This window comes from Olea europaea, chromosome 11 (assembly GCF_002742605.1).
Source record: "Olea europaea var. sylvestris chromosome 11, O_europaea_v1, whole genome shotgun sequence".
NCBI classification, from domain to species: Eukaryota; Viridiplantae; Streptophyta; class Magnoliopsida; order Lamiales; family Oleaceae; genus Olea; species Olea europaea.
In genome coordinates, this window is record NC_036247.1 from 28,401,503 (window position 1) to 28,422,336 (window position 20,834).

Sequence of the window (20,834 nt, forward strand, 5' to 3'; positions counted from 1 at the left end):
AAGAGCACTTTGTACTCGCTTATGATCTTCACCACCGATTTCCAACATGCACGGTTCCCCAGGATCATTTTAATCGACTCGGTCTGATGTTTATTCATTATACTGTCATCGCTAGTGAAGACAAGCTTGTTAGCTGCCTGTCCATGAATAAAAACTGATGGTTTTCCAAAGAGACTTAGCTTGGAGATTGGACCGTATCTTTTCGTTCTTTCAGCTATCCATCTATCACCAGTATTGGCCCTCATTGCCCACAGAAGGCTAATTCTTTGGCCAATGATTGGTATCCCTAGAGATTGATGATGTTCTTCTCCTTACTAGGAGAAAGAAGATGGGTAGAAGATTAGGAGAGAGCAACAACGATATTCATAGTTGACAAAGAGAGAAATCTATAATGGGCACAGAAGATATTCCGTTCCATTTATAAAAGAGTTACAGAATGGTAACATATTGTGTCAATGGTCTTTCTATAACATTTTATATTCCTTCAACTTGATGAAAACAACTAATCATTGCAAAAATGAAAGTTTATAAGAGTTTTTAATGATGATATCAAGGTATGTTGAAAAGGTGCTGTAAGTTATATGCATCTGATTGTTTTTATCTACCTCATATTATTTTTACATAATGTACAAGAAACTTGCTTCTTGGACTGTAGATTAATCTTTTCTTACTCTTTTTTTTTCCTCTTGTTTTACGTTAAATTTTATGTTGGCCAGTGGTCTTACAACTTTACAGATACTTGTATTTTTGGTAAATAGATGTTTGGCTTAGTCACTGCGACCCCCTTTGTGAGGAGGCACCCCTTTTCCCAATGTTATAGGTATATTTTGTCAAGTCCCTTAGACTAAGTGGTCGTATATGAATATTCTCATAATATTGTATACAGAAAGTAAAATGAAAATGCGATACTCCAATATCAACAAGTCTACTTAAACTCCTAGTGTCAATGAAATTTTGCTGTTACAGTCGACGTTTTAACCACAACTCAGCAATTATTAACTTTCACATTTTCAATGTTCAATCATCATTTGCAAGAAATAGGTAGTTATTAGAACAGTATAATCAAATACTTTTAAGCTTTGGATCATTCAAAAAACCTTGTAGCTTGTTTCTTTTAAGTTATAACAGCTCAATTGAAATATTGTTTAGCTCAAACTAACATGCCCAAAAATCCACCATATAACACCTTTCTTTGATTATAATAGTAGCATACTTGACAATTGAAACAGTTTCTTCTCGTCCTTATGTTTCAAGACATGGTAACAGAAAAAACGCAATTTTCTGTCGATAAGATATGCTAGCAGTTACCATTCAGTGTTATCAATTCAAACACACCCTGCAATGAGTGAAAATTCACCAAAACATACACCGGACTTGGATAGAGATACAACTAAACCGAATTATCATGACATTTAAGCATCAGCACAAGCAGTTGCATGCAGACTACCAAGAATGACAATATACTAGCTATACATTTACTATGCCTCAGAAAATGGGGCGTTAGAAGCAATCAGCTTTAGGGTTCACTAAGTATTTTTCTTTGTTCACGACTCTTTTCAGCAAGGCACTGTGATCCAATCAGAGATGTTAACCAGACTTGGTCGGACCTCACTTGTTCATCATCATCATTCCTATGCCAACTCCAAAGTGCATGAGTCGAGTTCATAATCTTGAGCTCACCATGACCAAAGCTTGCTTCGCGGAAAATTGACCATTCAGGCTCGGGTTCTCTGTACCTGTCCAAATTTTGACAAAACTTCTTAGATCCCACATCTTAATTTCAATGTTTGGCAACTATGGTCAATGCAGATTCTGATATGATGAACCCACAAAGAATGCGTTGAGGATGCTAGAATAACTACCAGTCTACCGTACAGGGCCCCTACAACCTAAACTGATAATGAGGAAACTATCTACAACAAACAACAGATAAGCTGCCAATTACAAAGAGAGTAGGTCAATAGAGAGGTAAGGGGTGAGTAATATGGATTAAACCTTAATCCCTAACTCCAAGAGCATTGATAAATGAAAAAGTAAATCATAAACGAACAAGAACACGTAGGTTTAGAGTGGTTCACTTCAAGGTGAGAGCTAAATAAACTTGTCCCGCAGATTTTTCACTATAATGAAGGAGATTACAATGTTTTCCCACACCCGTCTTATCTCACACAGAAAAAAGCCTCTTTTAATGTAGAAACTAGGTCAATCTGCGGTCAAGGGATAAGTCAACAACATAATTAGGCTTCACACAGTCCAATAGGAAGATGGATAAAGTTGAAACTCACTCGAGGCATGTCTATCTTTTGAGTCAGTTTCATTTCCGTTGCAGATGCACACAGCATAGAGAACAAAGAATTTCATATCTTTCAGTTTATTTAACATTACATTCTTTTAGTTATTGCAATGGGCATACATCTCATCAAGAGACAGACTTACTTGTGTGCTAAACCTTCTCTGTTTCCTCCATCACCAATAGTTATGTGGACAGCTCCACAAGGATCCGATTTGCCATTGTAAGCACGTTTCTATTACAGAAGTAACAGATATAAATTGGTAAAGTTCCGATAGATAAAACTAATGACAGAAAGTCAGACGCAAAACTAGTACATAACACCATACCGATCGTTCATATGCATGAACATGGCCAGCAAAAACAATATCCACACCAGCAGCATAAAGCAATGGCTCCATGGCAGCCATCATTTCATCGCCTTCACCTTGATGAGCGTTGTTACTGTTATACCATGGCACATGGAATAGAACAACAAGCCAAGGTGTCCTTTCACGGTCCACTTTTGAAAGATCGGCCTACAATTCAAGGTTCAAGCTGGCTTTTACTGATATCTTCAATGTGAAAAATCAAGTGTAAAAATTGATCCTTCATGAGTAATCAAACGCAACGTTCTTTGACAGAGAAAAAAAGTGTTAATTCACTGGATAGAATATTCTTCAGTGGAACCTAGAAATTGGTGCATATGGACACTTGGATGTTTTTATTGTTCATATCGTCTCAAATAGTTGGACTTGTAAGGAAAAAATTACTAAAGTCAATAACATTATCACTACATCTACACAACAGGTCATGAGACGTCACTGCCACCTAATTATAACTGTGGCATTCCCTAACCATATTTAAGCCATGAAGCTTAACTATTGTATTACGTTCTATGAAAATTAGTCCATACAAATGTTTCATTAATATGATTTCCTTCCAGAAAATATGGAAGTTAACTAACCTTCAGCCAGTTATATTGATCAGAGTACTTGTCATAATCCGTATACGAACCAAGCATGAGAGTATGAACTCCCGCCACTTCAAACGAATAATACAGATTTGAACTGGATCCACTCTCCTCATATGGCATCTTCCATCTCGAATTATAGGATATAAACCCATCCTTCAAGATTGGTATGTTCTCCTTCTCATGATTACCTTGCGTCACCATCCAGGGTCTTGAACTCGCAAGTGGCTGCACCAGATCGCCAAATGTGTCCCACTTATGTTGCATGTAGTCAGCGTAGGAAAGATCTCCCGGGAGCAAATGCACATCATACTTACATTGTTCTATGTGGTCTAAAGTTGACTTCGTCCATTCAGTCTGACCCAAATCACCTGCAACGGCAAACGTAATTGGGAATTGAGATGGTGGGGTTTTCAGCTGGAAATCAGGATCTTCTTCCCCACATCGGTAAAAATACAAGGTGTCGTCTTCCAGCGGCCCGATGACAGTATGGTGTATCTTCCCAGAGCTGTAAAGAAAATAACTATAACTAGTACTCTCTCCTTGAGCTTTGAAGCTGTAGTTTTTAGGTGATATACCATACTCAACAATAGAAGGTGAAGATTCATCATTAGTAACCCATGTGACCCGAATGTGTTTATCCCCAGCAAAGGAGACGTGAACCTGAAAATGGGCATTTGTGCAACAAAGTTTAGAAAATCAATCAGCCATGGTAGCCAATCAAGCAACTCCGTCAAAACAAAATTCTTAGAATTTCTTTATTTTGAAGCTTAAGATGCTCATATTGAACAAATCAGTCTTTTAATCTTGTAAAATAGAATAATAGGAACTCCAACATAATCACCATAGAATGATTTTCGAAACTGAATAAATCAGACTTTAATCTAGTTGTTACAGGTTTTAGTCGATCAATATTTCCTTAATTCTACAACTGCTAATACCTAAAATTCCTACACACTCCAATACCGTAAAATCTTGCAAACCCATATACTAAATACACTGCCTTTAAAATCACAATTAATCCACTCTCTTTCAAGAACTAAGCAAACAAGATAAACTAACTAATTAATCATTTGAAACCCCCAAAAACCAAAGGAAATATATCGAGTGAAGTGAATATTAAGCGAAGTTCAATTCTTTTTTTCTAACAATTGACCGAAACAAACAATATTAAGAATGAATTCCCTTTTTATTTCTAAAACGAAAAATGGGCATTACCTGTTGAGGGTGAGAGGAAGGCTTTGGATTCCATGGAAAATGAAGTGTTTTCCGAGGCGGTGGTCGGACATACTCTGCGGTAAAGGCTGTGGCTGTGGCTAGTGCTAATACTAGTAGCACCACCATCATTATCAGCTTCTGTTCCATGATTTTGCCTCTTTGTGGGTACCCGTGGAAAGTGTATTTGAAGCTAAGAAAGAGATGCAGTGTGAAACAAGGAAATAATCAATTCGATGATTTACGTTAACAGATTGTTGTTTTATCCTGATTTAGTTGTTTAGCTTTTCGTTTCCAGACAAACTATAAAGAGCCCATGATCTATGCCGGAAAATGCGAAACCTTTGATAACTTTCTATTTTTATTCACTTTGAAATTGTGATTAAAATTTATCAAATTAATCAATTAATTTTATTAATAAATTTCATAAAATTCACAACTTTTCAAGTACATATTTCATCAATTTTTATCAAAGTTTATTAAAAAAAAAAAAAATTCTCATCAAAAAGGGACATTATAAAGTAAGATGCTAAATTTCACGGCCCAAACGTTACAATTGAAGAGAAATAATAATAATAATAATAATTGAGTGATCAAATTGATGTAAATTGAATATAGGTAAAATAAAAGAAACCTACAAGTTAGGTAACTAAAAATGAAAAAGAAAAATAATTAAAGACTTATATTGTAATTAAAATGTAATGCGGATAATAAAAGGGGAAGTTTGTTAAATAATCCGACCAAAGAATGTTATTGGTTAAATAGCCTTTCATCAATATTTTTGGATCAAATAGCCTTCATTTACAACATACAATAAACAAATAATGCCAAATGTCGTAAATACACTCACTATTAAAAAAGACCTAAACACCCTTATCAATCCAAATAATTTCCTCAATTCAATTTTTGTCCCCAAAATCACAAACCCCCCCCCCCCCCCCCATTTTCTTCTCTTCAACTATTCTTACTACTCTAAAATCCTATTATTCACCTATTTTGGTATCTTTTGAACATTTATCAACTACATTGAAACATCTTATTTATATTCGAAGAAAAATGAAAGATAATATTAGAAATCTTATGTAAATTGTACATTTATTATTAAATATATTATTGAATAATATTTAAGTTGGTGTTGTTTTTGTACTTGGTGTGTTTTTTTGTGTTACCTACAACTATAGAATGATAATAACACTACAACTATTATACGAAATGTAGAACGTCACTCCAGTCGTTATTTATTATGTAAAACGTCACTACAGTCATTATCTACTGTGGTTTTTTTTTTTTTCCAACGAAAGACATCTAATAATGAACTCTTGAAGTAAATAACACAGAAAAATTGACAATGTCACAAAGAAATGTAGAAATGACATAGTTTTTATATTATCAAGATGGTGAACTCACAAATTGTCCTACTCCTATGTTAATAAACGTATCTCTCAATTTTTGTACATGTCATGTGTATATTACAACATAAATAAATTCAACTTATTATTTTTTAAGGACATGAATAAATCACGATTGCTTATAGTTGTGTTTATACATATAATAGCACATGTGTCATTTTCATGTCCAGTAATAACACTTGTATTGTTTAGAAGTTTTTACCTACATTTAATTTTTTTCAGTAAAATAACATCCAATAACTGACTCTATAATGTATGTAACATAGAAAGGTTGACCATATCATAAAGAACAGTTGAAATAACATAACTTTTATATTGTCGAAATGATGAAAGCACAAGTCATCCTACTCATATGCGTCGATTAAGTTAATGAGCATATTTATTAACCTTTGTACATTTCATGTGCATATTACAACGTAAATAAGTTTTACTTATTATTTCTTGAGACACGAATAGGGAGTGATTGTTTGTAATCGTGTTTACAAATAGAACGATACAAGGGTTGTTTTCTTCTCCATAAAGGCACTTATGTCGTTCCGTTGCATTCTCCAATATTTTGATTTATTTTCAAAGCAAAGACATCAAGCATTGGACCCTCTAACGTAAGTAAAATGAAAAAACATGATAAAGAACGATTAAAATGACATAGATCACGTGATATCGAGTTGGTGAAAGTATAAATTATTCTACTGGTTAATTAAAATATAAATGATAAGTATATCTCTCGGCTTTTGTAAATATCATGTTCATCTTACAACCTAAATGAGTTTAACTTATTGGTTCTCGGAGGCATGAATAGGACGTAGCCGTTTTATAATCCCGTTTGCAAACAGAACGACCCATGGGTCGTTTTCTTCTCAGTAATGGCACTTGTACCATTCTGTTGATTTCTTCTATATTTTGATTTATTTTTAACTTGACGAACTCAAACATTGGACCCACCAATGTGCATAAGATAGAAAGGTTAATCACGTGACAAAAAACGATTTAAATGTCATGGATCATATGATATCAAGTTGATGAAAACATAAGTTATTCTATTGGTTCATTAGAATATAATAAATGAGCATATCTTTCAACTTTTATAAATATCATGTCCATCTTACAACCTAAATGAGTTTAACTTATTGGTTCTCGAGGCATGGATGGATCGTGGTTACGTGTACTCGTCTTTATAGACAGAACGACAAAAGTGTCGTTTAACAGCTATTATGTTGTTCTATTAATTTCTCAAATATTTTATTTATTTTCCAACGCAACAACATCAAATATTAGATCTCTTAACTAAAGAAGGTTAGAAAGGTTGATTGTGAGATAAAGAACGATTGAATTGACATAGATTATACGACATTGAGTTGGTAAAATCACAAATCATTGTATTGATTCGTTAGAAAATGTAATCAATAAGCACATCTATCAACTTTTGTAAACGAAATGTTTATATTGAAATTGAAATGAGTTCAATTTATTGATTCTCGGGGCATGGATGGATCGTGGCTACGTATACTCGCCTTTGTAGATAGAACGACACAAGTTCCATTTAATAACGCTTGTACCGTTCTGTTAATTTTTTAAATATCTTGTTTCTTTTCCAACGTAACAATCTCAAATATTAGATCTCCTGACTTAAAAAAGTTAGAAAGATTGATCATGAGACAACGAACGGTTGAATTGATATAAATTATACAACATTGAATTGATGAAATCACCAAGTTATTGTATTGATTCGTTAGAAAATATAATTATTGAGCACATCTCTAAACTTTTGTAAACAGAATGTTCATATTACAATTGAACTGAGTTCAAATTATTGATTTTCGAGGTATGAATAGGTCGTGACTACATATAATTGTCTTTATAGACAGAACGACACAAGTGTCGTTTAACAGCTCTTGTGCCGTTGTATTGATTTCACAAATATTTTGATTCTTTTCCAATGCAACAAACTTAAACATTAGATCTACTAACTTAAGAAAGTTAGAAAAGTTGATCATGAGAAAAAGAACGGTTGGATTGACATAGATTATACGATATTTAATTGGTGAAATCACAAGTCTTGTATTGATTCGTTAGAAAATATATCAATAAGCACATCTCTTAACTTTTGTAAATGAAATATTCACATTGCAATTGAAATGAGTTCAACTTATTGATTCTCGGGACATGAAAGGGTCGTGGCTACGTATACTCGTGTTTATAGACAGAACGATACAAGTGTCGTGTCGTTTTGTTGATTTCTCAAATATTTTACTTCTTTTTCCAATGCAGCGACCTCAAACATGGATCCCCTAATTTAAAAAAGTTAGAAAGATTGATCACGTGACAAAGAATAGTTGAATTGATATAAGTTATACAATATCAAGTTTGTGAAATCATAAGTCATTGTATTGATTCGTTAGAAAATATAATTAATGAGCACATTTCTCAATTTTTTAAACGGCATATCCATCTTGCAGCTGAAATGAGTTTTGCGGCATGGATGGATCGTGACTAGCTATACTCGTATTTATAGCTAGAACGACACAAATGTAGTTTTCTTTACAGTAACAGCATAAGTGTTGTTCTCATGGAAAAAATTATGTTTAGATAACGGTACTTGTGTCGTTCTTTTAGAAATTTTTATCTTAGTAATGGCACAAGTGACGTTCTCAATGACCTTTTTATCCTCTAAACATCACTTACGCCGTTCTATTAGAACTTTTCATCTCAATATTGACACAAGTGATTCTACTATTTTCAACAAAATACAAGCGATGAGCCTATCTATTAATTTTTTTTTGAATGACATATCTACCTTGCAAGTTAAATGGGTTCAATTTATCATTTCACAAGGCGAGGACGGGTTGTCGTTGCTTAAACTCGTAATGATAAACAAAACGGTGCAGGTGCCGTTTTATTATCAACAACGGCACATGAGCTGTTATGTTGATTTCTCTTTTATTTTCGTTTGTTTTCAACGCTACGACCTTTAGAATTGGGCACCCTAAGATGTGCAGTTCTCATAATAATAATAGAAGTTTATATTTATGTATGTCACTTGTGCTGTGCTTTTAGAATTTTCATCTCAATAATGGCATTGATATCGTTCTTAGGGACTTTTTAAATATTGTAATGGCACTTGTGTCATTTTCATGAACACTTATAAATCAAATATAGTGGTAGTTGTGCCGTTCTCATAAACGTCTTTATTTCAGTAATGATACAAGTGTCGTTCTTATAGACAAGTAATGTTCTCGTCTTAGTAACGGTACAAGTGTCGTTCTTATGGACAAGTAAATTTATAATCATAACGACGGTTATGCCATCATTGGAATGCTAGACTGATAATTAATGAGCATATTTCTCAACTCATATTTATAGATAGAACGATAGAAGGGTCGTTTTTCATTTCAGTGACGGCTCTTGTGCCGTTCTATTAATTTTTCCTACATTTTGATTTTATTCCAGTAAAACAATTTCATATATCGGATCCCCTAATGAATCATAAGCATTTTCATCTGAGTAATAATGTTTGCTCCATTCTCATGAATTTTTGTAACAAACATGAAAACACTTATATCGTTCTCATCTTTCTCTTATAAGTACAATAACGACACTTATATCATTTTCATAAATGCTTATATTTCTAGTAACGTAACATATGTCATTATTATGAAATAATAACAAACTAGAGATAAATGTATAATTGAAACGCAAATATTTAACTTAAAAGACATTAACAAAAATGTAGGAAAAATCAACAGAACAACACAAGTGTCGTTATTAATATGAAAACGACTCTCGTGCCATTATGGGGTTGTTTTGAGTCCCCTTTTTTCAAAAAATGAATTTTGTAATAGTGTTATAATGGAGAATATATGGTTAAAAAATAAGAAAAAGTTTTGAGCTTGTGTGTATATTATTGAAGAACGTGGGGTTAAAAATGAGATCAAATTATTGTTCAAAAATGTATTTTGATGAAAAATGAGGCTCAAACAAAGGTTATACGCGTTAACACGAGTAAAAGCAACTACGTCTTATCTATATCTCGAGAACTAATAGTGGAACTCATTTACGTTATTTATGACATTGTCAAACTTTCTATATTACATATATTAGGGAGTCCATTATTAAATCTTGTTTTGTTGAAAAAATCGGATTTTGGTGAAAATTTTGGAACAACACAAGTGTTGTTACTGGACATGAAAATGACACTTGTGCTAATACGTGTATAAATATGAGTACAAATAGTCACAGTCCACTCTTTCCCTGAAAAATAATAAGTGAAACTTATTTATATTGTAATATGTACATGATACGTACAAAAGTTGATAAATATGTTTATTAACTTAATCGACACATATAAGTGTGATAACTTGTATTTTCACCATTTCAACAATGTAAAAATGATGTCATTTCAATTGTTCTTTGTGACTAGTCAATTTTTTTTATGTTATATACGTTAGTGAGTCCATTATTAGAGTCATTTCGTTAAAAAATCAAATTACAGTAGATAACGATTGTAGTATCCTTTTATTTTATATATAACGACTGGAGTGATGTTCTATATTTTAGATAGCAATTGGAGTGTTATTACATCCAATGATTGCAGATAACACAAAAAGCACACTAAATACGCAAACAATACCAACTAAATATTATTTAATACTATATTTAACAATAAAAATACAACATCGGTAAAATTTCTAATAGCATCTTGCCTCTTTCTTTCAATGTAAATGTATACTAATCAAACTCTTGTTCAAATGTGATCAAAGAGAAGAAATAGTTGAACGTAATTTTGAGAACTTATAATTGAAAAAGATGAATGAGGGAAGATGTCATTTTCAAAAGAAAAAAGAAATTAGGGTTTTAAGATGAATTTGAAAGAAAAATGCTGAGACGAAATGAAAAAATTTGAAAGACATTAAACCCCCATTTGAGCCTCATTATTTCTCATTAAATTAAATTAAAATTTTCTCTCTCCTACTTTTAACCACATAATATTCAATAAAATAATATTACACGTAAATCAAAAAAATTTCAACCACTCATTAAAAAAAAAAACATCTTTCATCTCATTATAATGCCAAATAATGGGGCCCAAACACACCCTAAATTAACAACTAAAGGAAAATTGTCATTTTGCCAACTAAAATATTTTGCATTTTTTATTTGTTTTTATTATTGGTCAAATACATTATTTAGTTAGGCCAAATGGCCAAATTCCCCATAATTAAAATTACCCCATTCGATATAATATCAGCAAGAAATACAAAACCGAATAAATATACGTAATTCAGCGAATGTCACGTGTTCTCTCTATTGAATATATCATATTTCTCCTACATCTAATTAAAAACCCAGTTTTTGCCGTGCAAAACTTCAAAACACGGGTACATAATACTTCAGGGATGCATGGAACTCAACAGCTTAAGAGCCAGCGCCTCTTGCTCTGCTAGAGTATCGGTGTCAGCATTGACACCACTCGTATCCTTGTTTTTCTTCTTCTCACCATCATCACTGTCACTGTCGAAATAGATTTTGCCTTTTTTATGGGCCTTGTGAGTGAGTGCTTCTCTATCTGAACCAGAGAGATCATCCTCGCTCCCCACAGCATCCTCATCGTCGTACTTACCTCTCTTCCGCTTCATTTTTTCCTTTAATCGCTTTTCTTTCCGGCGTTGACGGTCCAGGGCCTTATCTTCCTTGTCCACCCTCTTCATCTCTTCCCTCAACTCTGCATATCTTTGATTTACTGCAAAATGGGAGGAAAAAACAGAAGTAATCACCAAGCCAAATTCAGAACAGCTTTAATTTTTGCTAAGATGCAATGTCGAATTCCCACGGTCATAAAAAAAAAGATGCTACAACATGCTGAGACTATGATTCTCCGACACTTTCTGTATTTTATAGCTCATTTGGAAAAGTGGATTGTACAAATTGGACATTATTAGAAAATAAGATAGATGCCTATAAAATACTATCTATAATAGCGTCCAATCCTACCCAGTATAGTATAAACACTCTTATCATACTGAATCAATAAATGGATGATGTTAAGTCAGATCTTTCTTCCCAAGAAAAAAGCTTTAACTGAACGTATAGCAGAGCCTTCTAAATTAAATCCAGTGTGGTTTACAGTTGGACAATGAAATAACCAGAAAACACTAAACAATTTACCCTATCAATTGCATATCATGATATACCCAATGATAAAATATACCTTTTTCCTTGTCTAGCCAAAGGGAATCAATGCTGCTCTTTGTGTCTGATAATTTGGCAAGCGGGGGTAAAGTGTTGCCTTCCTCATCAAATACAACCCTAGTACCCACAGGCCTATGGACATTGATCTTTAACTTCTTCTTCTTTAAAACCCTCGTTGCAGGCCTGCAGAAACAGATGCAAAAGAAGCCAAATCAAAATTAGGGAACTGGAAACCATACGATGACAATGCAAGCAAGGGGCAAAGCTAACCACCTCTATAATGTGGAAATGATTGCAAATTGATGAAAAGACACTACATTACTAATTGAGACATTTCCAAATAAATCCATGGAGAACAGATAATGAATGAATGTGTAGGAAGAGACAGAGTGAATCAGTACCAAAAGACTATTGCCTACTATCTAGCAAACATATAAGCAACAAACCACTAGTAATTTTTCAGTAATTTCTCTTTCATCAATTATTTCATTTAATCATCTCTCTCAAAATTGAGAATGTTATAAGGGGCTATTCCTTAGCTCCTCCCCCCGAGGGGGACAGGAGGGGGGAGCTTTGCCACAAGCGACGAAGGGGGGGCTAGGGAAGGCCGACGACTACATGAGGGGGAAGCTATCGCAGAAGCTTTAGCCCTTGCTTTACATAAATTGTTATGAACTGACGTCATTCTCCTGGGAACCTATTGAAAATGGTTCCAATTAAGAAAAATAAAAATAGCACATTAACTTACAAAGTATCTCCACCGTCAGTTGCTTTTCTATCCTCATCAAGCAGATTATCCTTCTCTATTCTATCCTCATCAAGCAGGTTATCCTTCTCTAGAAGAAAATCCTTATCTACTTCCACTTCCTCAAGTCTTCCAGTCCCTGGACTTTTACTTGGAAGTTCAAAAGTGTTCTTATCAGCAGTACTTTCCAGCACAAGAGACGGCTCTTTGAACAAGTTTTCTCCCTTAACTTTTTGCTTAAGAAATCGAATCTTGGGGGTCATAGGAAGGCCAAATGATGCAGCGAATTCATCTATTGAAAGTTTTGTCACATCAAAAACCTCCTTATCCTTGTTTTTATGTATAGACTTCAAATAATTTTTAAAGGCTTTCTGAGCCAGACTCTGCAAATCTGAATACTTGACTAATAACGCTGACAACAGTCCAGAAACAGTTTGCAATCTTTTTACATTTGCCTACATCAAAGAACAAACACAGAATCAACTTAAAATGAGACTACATCAAAGACAAGATGCAACATGACGAAAGAAATCGCAAGATTATGAGCTGATCCATGTCTTGATCTGCTCTTTTTTATCTCAGCCATCTTCCTCAGCAAATAATACAAAGAGTGTGTTTGGTTGTGCTTCATTGTAAGTCAAACCCACTTTCAAGCTAATTATTTTGCCAAACATGGAAAAGTAAGTTTTATGCACAGCCAATCATGCTCAAAATAAGCTCATTAAAGACCACGAAAGATTAATTTTGAGAAAGATGAATGCACCTTAGTGGACCGTATTGGTATCTTTTTTTCTTGCAATTTGTCGACCATCTTTGTTTCTGAAGGCATGAGGAATAGAACAGCTCTCCCACCAGATAGGTAGCGAGCAGTACGCCCTACTCTATGTATGTATGTATCAACATCTTCTGGGCAATCTACCTAGAAGTGTGAAGTAAATTAAATCACAAAACTGAATTCTTGACATGCATTTTACAAGTGTAACTTCTTTACAATCTTTATCACTCCAATATTAAACATTTTCTTTTTAACAAGCTAGCAACAAACCTGGACAACCCAATCAACATTCTTATTGAAATCAAGCCCTCTTGAAGCAACATCAGTGGCGAACAAAACAGAAGTCTTTTCACAAAATTGAGAGTATATCGCTGCCCGTTTCTCTTGACTCATCCTTCCATAAATACATTTCAATGGGATTCCTGGCCGCAGTTTCTTAAATACTTCAAAGAAGAATCTTACCTGTTTGTATCATAAAGCTTTTAAGATAGGCAATTATAAAGAGGCTTCAGCAGGTCATAAACTTAAAGCTATAAGAAACAAATATATGGAAAAAGAAAGAAGGTAAAGTTAAAAAATAAAATACGCACAAGACCCAAAAGTACATCAAGAAGAAAATTGGTTTGATCAAGAAAAAGGTATATGTTGCCTGGTGGTGGTATTAAATGATTTCTATCAAACTGGCATTTTCACTTTTACGCATGCCATCAAGGAGCTTCGATCAATTTCTTTCATAATAGTGCCATCCTTACCCAGCGCCCCTACCCCCAGACGTAATAAGGCAAGGGGAAAGAGAAGGCTTTCAATTAACCAAAAAATTACATATACACACAGCTTTATCTCACTTGTGTAATTTCAACAGCTTAGAAACTGTCTAACTATGAACCGAATAAATTCAATCATCCTCCCTTTCCAGAGACAATAATAAGTAAATTTTGACACGCTGCCTGGTTCGGTTCACATAAAAGTTAATATAACAAGACTCAATATGAGATTCAAGTTTGACTTAATAGAAAACCAAAAGTGATTGTATAAAAATAGGATAACTTTATGAGACATTGCCAGCTCAATCTTGGCTTTCAATGAAAGATGACAGGAGGTTACCTGCTTAACACTTGAAAGAAATACCAATATCCTTGAGTTGAGATGTGTCTTCACAAAACTCCACAACATGTCTATTTTTTGGTCAAGAGGAACAACAATTGCAGTTTGTTGTAAGAGATTTGGAGTAGCCGTAGAAGATTTCTCGTGCACACTTATGTATTCTGGATCTTTCAGACTGAGTCTTGCAAGATCTTGTACTGACTTTGTTTGAGTTGCTGAGAACAGTAACGTTTGTCGCTGCTTTGGTAACTGAGATATTATTGCATTTACTTCTTTCTTAAATCCCACGTCAAGAATACGATCTGCCTCGTCAAGAACTAAAACCTGTTAACTGGCCGGAAATTTACACCAGAGTAAGATAATCATTGACTCTGAGCAAAAAGTTTCAGATAGAAAAAATGAGAACTATGTTGATTATCGCAAATAATACTATGTAAAGGACCTGCCATAAAAGGTCTATTCCCTTGATGGAAAGAAGGACTTTGCTGATACCAAAAACAGAAAGGAAATACTTCCCTCCACATTCAAAAAGGAAAAGATCTACCCTATCTCCATATTCTCCACAATTTATATCATTTATCACAAAAACACAGAAGTACACCACAGTAAACAACACTGTGCCAAAGAAATAGTTACAACAAAAGAAAGCCAAAGAAGAATAACAAAAGAAGACCTGAAGCTGTGAACAATCAAAATTTGGTGTCTCATCCATGTGCTGGAGAAGCCGGCCTGGAGTGCAGACCAATATGTTCAACTCATTGACGCGCTCTTTCTCTGAGTCAACGTCTTTGCGGCCACCAATTAGAAGGCCAGCACTAAAACCATGATGCCTCCCAACAGATTTTAATACTTCAAAAAGCTGACCAGCTAGTTCCCTTGTGGGAGACATGATGATGCATCCAACCCCATCCTCTGGACCCCATCGAGCCTTGTATAACTTCTCTAGAACCTGAAGACGAGAGAAGACATGGCATAAAGTGATTCATACTTCTCAATGTCAATTAATACAATTAATGTGGTAACTATGAGTGCAAGGAATATATATGAAATCAACTCAAATTTTCGCCAGAAAAATTGCATCATTATCATGTCTTGGACCATTTTCATAAGATCAGACACTATCCATGAAAAGCATTAGCCCAGAGGAGCCGCATAAGAAATAAAATATTCTATATCATATGCCAGTCTGTATCTATGTGTAGTGTGCACATAACTGAAGAAAAACAATTCAAAAATTGGTTGCTCATATCCCTGAATTCTTATATCATACGTGATAAATACAGGCCTCCTCGTGTCAAATAACAGCAATACTAACTTGTGCAGTTTCCTGTCACTGAAGAAGGCATTTTGTATAACAAAATTTAATGACCTAAATTTACTCAAAGCTTCTATTTTTTTCTTCTAGAATTTCAAATCTCAAAACCTCATTGGCGCTAGAAGGAGATCAACAAAGTTTCTTAATATAGTTGCTGCTCCGAAATACCATGCACACAGGACTGCTTGTGTTTTTGTAAAGATTCACTTAAAAAACAAAGAAGTTCGATGCAGTCTTAATTTTTATCATTTTCTGCAGTACACGTGCATCCAAAGAAAACCTAGCTTACACTAAAATACTAATCCTCAGAATAGCAAAACTGAACTGCAATCAGAAAACATAAAATTTATATTGCAATTTTCAAACCTACGCTCTTATAACCAGTAGAAATTTATCAAAAATAAACTTAAAGAACAATATTAGGTTCATAACCAAATAAAAAAAATAAAAAATCAATATAACCACAGCAAACAAGCAAAACAATCAATATCAAAATACATTCCACAACCAAATTATTTCCGACAATTCCTGACCAGGCACACACCGGAATAATAAAAGCCAGGGTCTTTCCAGACCCAGTTTTCGCAGCGCCAAGGATATCGCGGGCGCAGAGCGAGTGCGGTAGCGATGCCCTCTGAATATCAGTCATTCTTGAGTACTTGGATTCGGCCAACCCATCTTTAGTTCTCTTGGACAATGGTAACTGGCTGAATTTTTCAACTCCGGCGTATCGGGAAAACGAGCCGCCCGGGAGTTTTCCAATTCGAGACTTTTCGGGCAATGGAGATAAGGAAAGCGGGTTGGACCCCGAATGCGGTTTGCTCAACTCGATCCATGACTCGAGGAGCTCGATTTCTTGGAGTTCCGAATGGCGCTTTTGGAGCTTGAATTTCTTAGATTTAGTGGGTCTTCTCATTTTCTCCTAGAGATGGAATAGGGTTTTCTGAGTCTTGATTGTATAGAATAAGACTTCGAGAGAGGGAAATGTGAGGAGGATGCAGGGTTTAGGGTTTTTAATGGAACTGGCGAACAAGAACAGGGGGGTTACACGGGGGACGAAGAAATTGCTTTCGGTTCCTTCTGCTAGTTTGTGCCCTAATATGGAATTTAGCCCATGTTTGGCTTATTTAAAAAAAAAAAAATATTTCTTATAATTAATTTTTAATTAGGTATTTTATTACAAATTTTTCCAAAGAAAAAAAAAATAAAGAAAGAAAGAAAGAAGAAAAAAACAAAATCTTCCATAAACTTCACTTTTAGCCAAACCAAACAGGGCTCAAGTGGATGTCAAAGCAGGTCAACAAGGTTGGATGGGAAAATAATTGTAAAACTAGCTTAGTTTGATTTGTGTTTCAATTTTTAATTTTTTAATTTTGAGTTTTGAGTTTATTTTCAATTTTGAGGACTTGTTTTAAAATTGTTAAAAATGTATTCGGTTTCTCAAATTGAAATTTTATTTTTCAAAACAGAAAATTAAAGAAATAATATTACTAGTGAGTTTTACAATTTTTCCTCTTTAAAAAAGTAATTTAACTTTTAAAACCGAAGAAAAAAGCACTTATTTTAAAAATAAGCGACTTTGCATTGCAGCAAACGGTTGTGGTAGCGATACCACTTCGTGAGTGAGAACTAATTCCCCCTTTTTCTTTACATTTCAATTCTTCTTTTTTTTTTTTAAGTTTATTTAGATTCATAATTTTTGGTTAATTTGGACACATGCTTCTTTTTTCAATTTGGTAGTTACTTCAGCCCCTATTTAATAAGGATTAAAATCAATTTTTTAATAAATTTTGATAAAATTTGATGAAATGTGTGGTTAAAAGGTTGTGTAACCCATGAAATATGTGGTTAAAATCAATTGTTGACTTGATTTAGATTAAAATTGGATTTTAATTGATACCAAACAAGGCATGAATAAGAATTTGTTCCATTCTTCTCTTTACGTATTCTTACTTCCTCTCTCTTTTTTTAGTTTATTTTTATTTGTAATTTTTGGTAAATTTTTGCCGTGCACTTCCTATTTAATGCATGTTTGGTATTGATTTTTCACTCTAAAAATTCAATTTTTTTATTGTTGTTTCACTATTCAAGTCGTCATTTTTGACTTATTCTCTCACAGGTATGATCACTTTTTTTTCTCTCCAACGATCAAAAAATTAATTCTTAAAATCACTACCGAACAAACCCTTAATTGCTTTTCTTTTTTTCCCCTTTGACTTTAATTGCTGGGACTAAGATAGAGTTAAATTTTTCAATAACCATCCAACTTATATCATGTCCACAATTTATTCATTAAATTTTAAAGTGCTCACAACGATCACTAAACTTTGTATATCTCCACTCAATCCATCATTCGTCACATTTTGTTCCTCTCATTACTGATGTGTTGAACAAGTCTCATGTTAGCAGATTACGATCATCAAAAAAATTACAAGTCGGTCAAACCATCTAATTAAAATATTTCATGACTTGCCCTATTTAAACTTTTGGATTAATTTACTTATCAAACTTTCAAATGTTTTTCAATTATCACTCATCTTTGAGAGTTACGCTATGTCCATCATTAGTCAGATTTTGTTCCCTTTGTTACTAGCATTCCATACAAAAATTCCACGCAAGTTATGACCATTAAAAAAATTGCAATCCAGTCAAATAATCATATTTACCAAAATTGTCATATTTGAATGCGCCCCCATAAACTTCTTTAAAGCCCAATAGTTCGCCACAAATTTCAGCCCAAAAAAAATCCTAACCCCAACCCCCAATTCACTCATTTCACACACGTATAGCTAAATTGTATACTGATACAGCTTGATTGTTGAGATTGATGTAAGAAGTCACTATTTATAAAGTCATATCCTCTAATTGTACCATCTGATAACATTTATTTCCTCAAATGGTCGAGCGCACACCTGTAAAAATTGAAGATTGGGATTAGAGAAACCCTCGACAGATGGTGTAATTGAGGAATAAGGTTTTATAAGTAAGAACATCTCGCATTCTTCCAAACAATCAACTCTATCTTAATACATAACTGTATTGTATGCGGGCGACCTGAAATTGGAGAGAATAATTAAACTAAGCCCTCATTTGGTAACAATTTTTCACCTCAAAAAATCAAATTTTTTACTATTATTTCACCATTTCTAATAGTCATTTTTGACTTCTTTACCCATAGATGGAACCCACTTTTCTCTCTAACGATAAAAAAATCAATTCTTATAATCATTACCGAACAAACTCTCAAAGAAGTTTATGAGGTCTTGAAAGTCATAATTTCAAATATGGTGATTTTGAGAAGTTGGGTTTGACCGAGTTGTAATTTTTTCAATGACTATAACTTGTTGCATGAGATTTTGCAGCAGTTTAGCAATGAAGGGAACGGAATTTGACGGATAATTGATGGAGTAAAAAATGCGTGATCATTGTGAAGCATTTTGAAATTTGATGAGTAAATTGTTATCATAGTATAAGTTGGGCGAATAATGAAAATTTTGTATTTGGATGGTTTGGTTGAGTTTTAATTTTTTTAATGATTGTAACTTACCACGTGAGACTTTCCATTTGACACATCACAATGAGGGGAGTGAAATTATGACAAATGATGGATGGAGCAAATGGACAAAGTTCAATAATCATTGTGAAACACTGTGAAAAATGTAAACCATGATCAAGTGATTAAAAAACTTGTTCATGAAAATATCTTTCGATTTAAAATACTGTAAGTGTATAATTTGTTAACGAGTAATAAAGTGGATTTAAGTCCAAACATTGTCCCACAAAAATTGATTTGGTTCAAATTTAATTATCGAAACAACAATAAAGTGCCTGAAAGTGATCATGACTAAAATATAACCAAAATAATCTACTTATGCAATTATGAGTTAATTAACTAAATTAAATACAAAATTTTCCAAATGCAAGTTAATGTGTATTAATGAATGACAAGTATACTAAGATCGCGAGTTATCATGTAATAATCATTTTTAACCTTAGTTCTACACATTGACTACACGATTGAATTTTGAAGAATCAATGTTTCTATTTTATTCAACAATCTTTCTCAAGTAATGTTAAACATATTTTTATATATGATCGACTATATTTTTATAATGGATGCGAACGTACAAGAGTACATGAATTTTTATGAACTCTTAAAGATTCACATGGAACGTAGTGGTATATTTCTATTTCCTATTAGACTCTATGACATTTTACAAAATATCGAGTCTATTTTCATTATTTCAAATGTATAAAATAAATTACCAAATACATACAACTACCATGTACAATAGTTGTAGAGAAAAGATGATCATGTAAATTATTCAAATTTCAAAAACATATTTTCCATGTCAAATATGTTAAACTTAAGTGCTTGTTTGGGCCCTCCCTCCCCCACTTTTTTTTTTTTTTTAAAAAAAAAATGCATTTTGCAATAGTGTTCGGGGATGGACAAAAATCGAACCAACCCACGTAAACTGACCATTCCAAATCGAACCGACCAATTTGGGTTGATTTTTTTTAAAAAAATCTATTGGGTTGGGTTTTTAAAAGAAATTAGGTTGCTGATCCATCAAAATCGATAAAACTCATCCAACCCAACCCATTATTTAAAAATCTAAAAAAAATGAAAAATGAAAAACAAACGTAAAAATTTAAAAGTTGAAATCTTACGACCCTAGTTTACAAAGTGTTATCATTTATTTCATATTTCATCTCTCTCTAATCCTAAAGCTAAATACCACCCTCTCTCATTCTCTTTCGTTCAAGCACTACGACTATCCCAACTCTATTTGCATCTAGGCTTGACGCTAATCGCCGACCTTTATTCATTTTGGTACTC

At 33.5% G+C, this 20,834-nt stretch overlaps 2 protein-coding genes across 3 annotated transcripts; both read right to left on the reverse strand.

Annotated features, from left to right (window-relative positions):
- Positions 1–1,317: 1,317 nt before the first annotated feature.
- LOC111403963 (purple acid phosphatase 18-like) lies at positions 1,318–4,788 on the reverse strand. The gene is made up of 5 exons (XM_023032657.1): positions 4,461–4,788; positions 3,237–3,905; positions 2,620–2,808; positions 2,437–2,525; positions 1,318–1,736 (listed from the first exon to the last, which is right to left on the reverse strand). The coding sequence occupies exons 1-5, from the start codon at positions 4,605–4,607 to the stop codon at positions 1,517–1,519; spliced, it is 1,314 nt and encodes a 437-aa protein (XP_022888425.1). The 5' UTR covers positions 4,608–4,788; the 3' UTR covers positions 1,318–1,516.
- Positions 4,789–11,078: 6,290 nt separating this feature from the next.
- LOC111403964 (DEAD-box ATP-dependent RNA helicase 32) lies at positions 11,079–17,089 on the reverse strand. 2 transcript variants are annotated; one of them, XM_023032659.1, is made up of 9 exons: positions 16,536–17,089; positions 15,350–15,625; positions 14,677–15,000; positions 13,843–14,034; positions 13,561–13,716; positions 12,884–13,252; positions 12,801–12,850; positions 12,072–12,235; positions 11,079–11,603 (listed from the first exon to the last, which is right to left on the reverse strand). In XM_023032659.1, exons 1-9 carry the CDS (start codon positions 16,905–16,907, stop codon positions 11,254–11,256), a joined length of 2,253 nt encoding a protein of 750 aa, XP_022888427.1. In that variant the 5' UTR covers positions 16,908–17,089; the 3' UTR covers positions 11,079–11,253. The 2 variants fall into 2 exon arrangements, with proteins under 2 accessions (XP_022888427.1, XP_022888426.1); XM_023032658.1 differs by having other exon boundaries at positions 12,801–13,252.
- Positions 17,090–20,834: the final 3,745 nt, after the last annotated feature.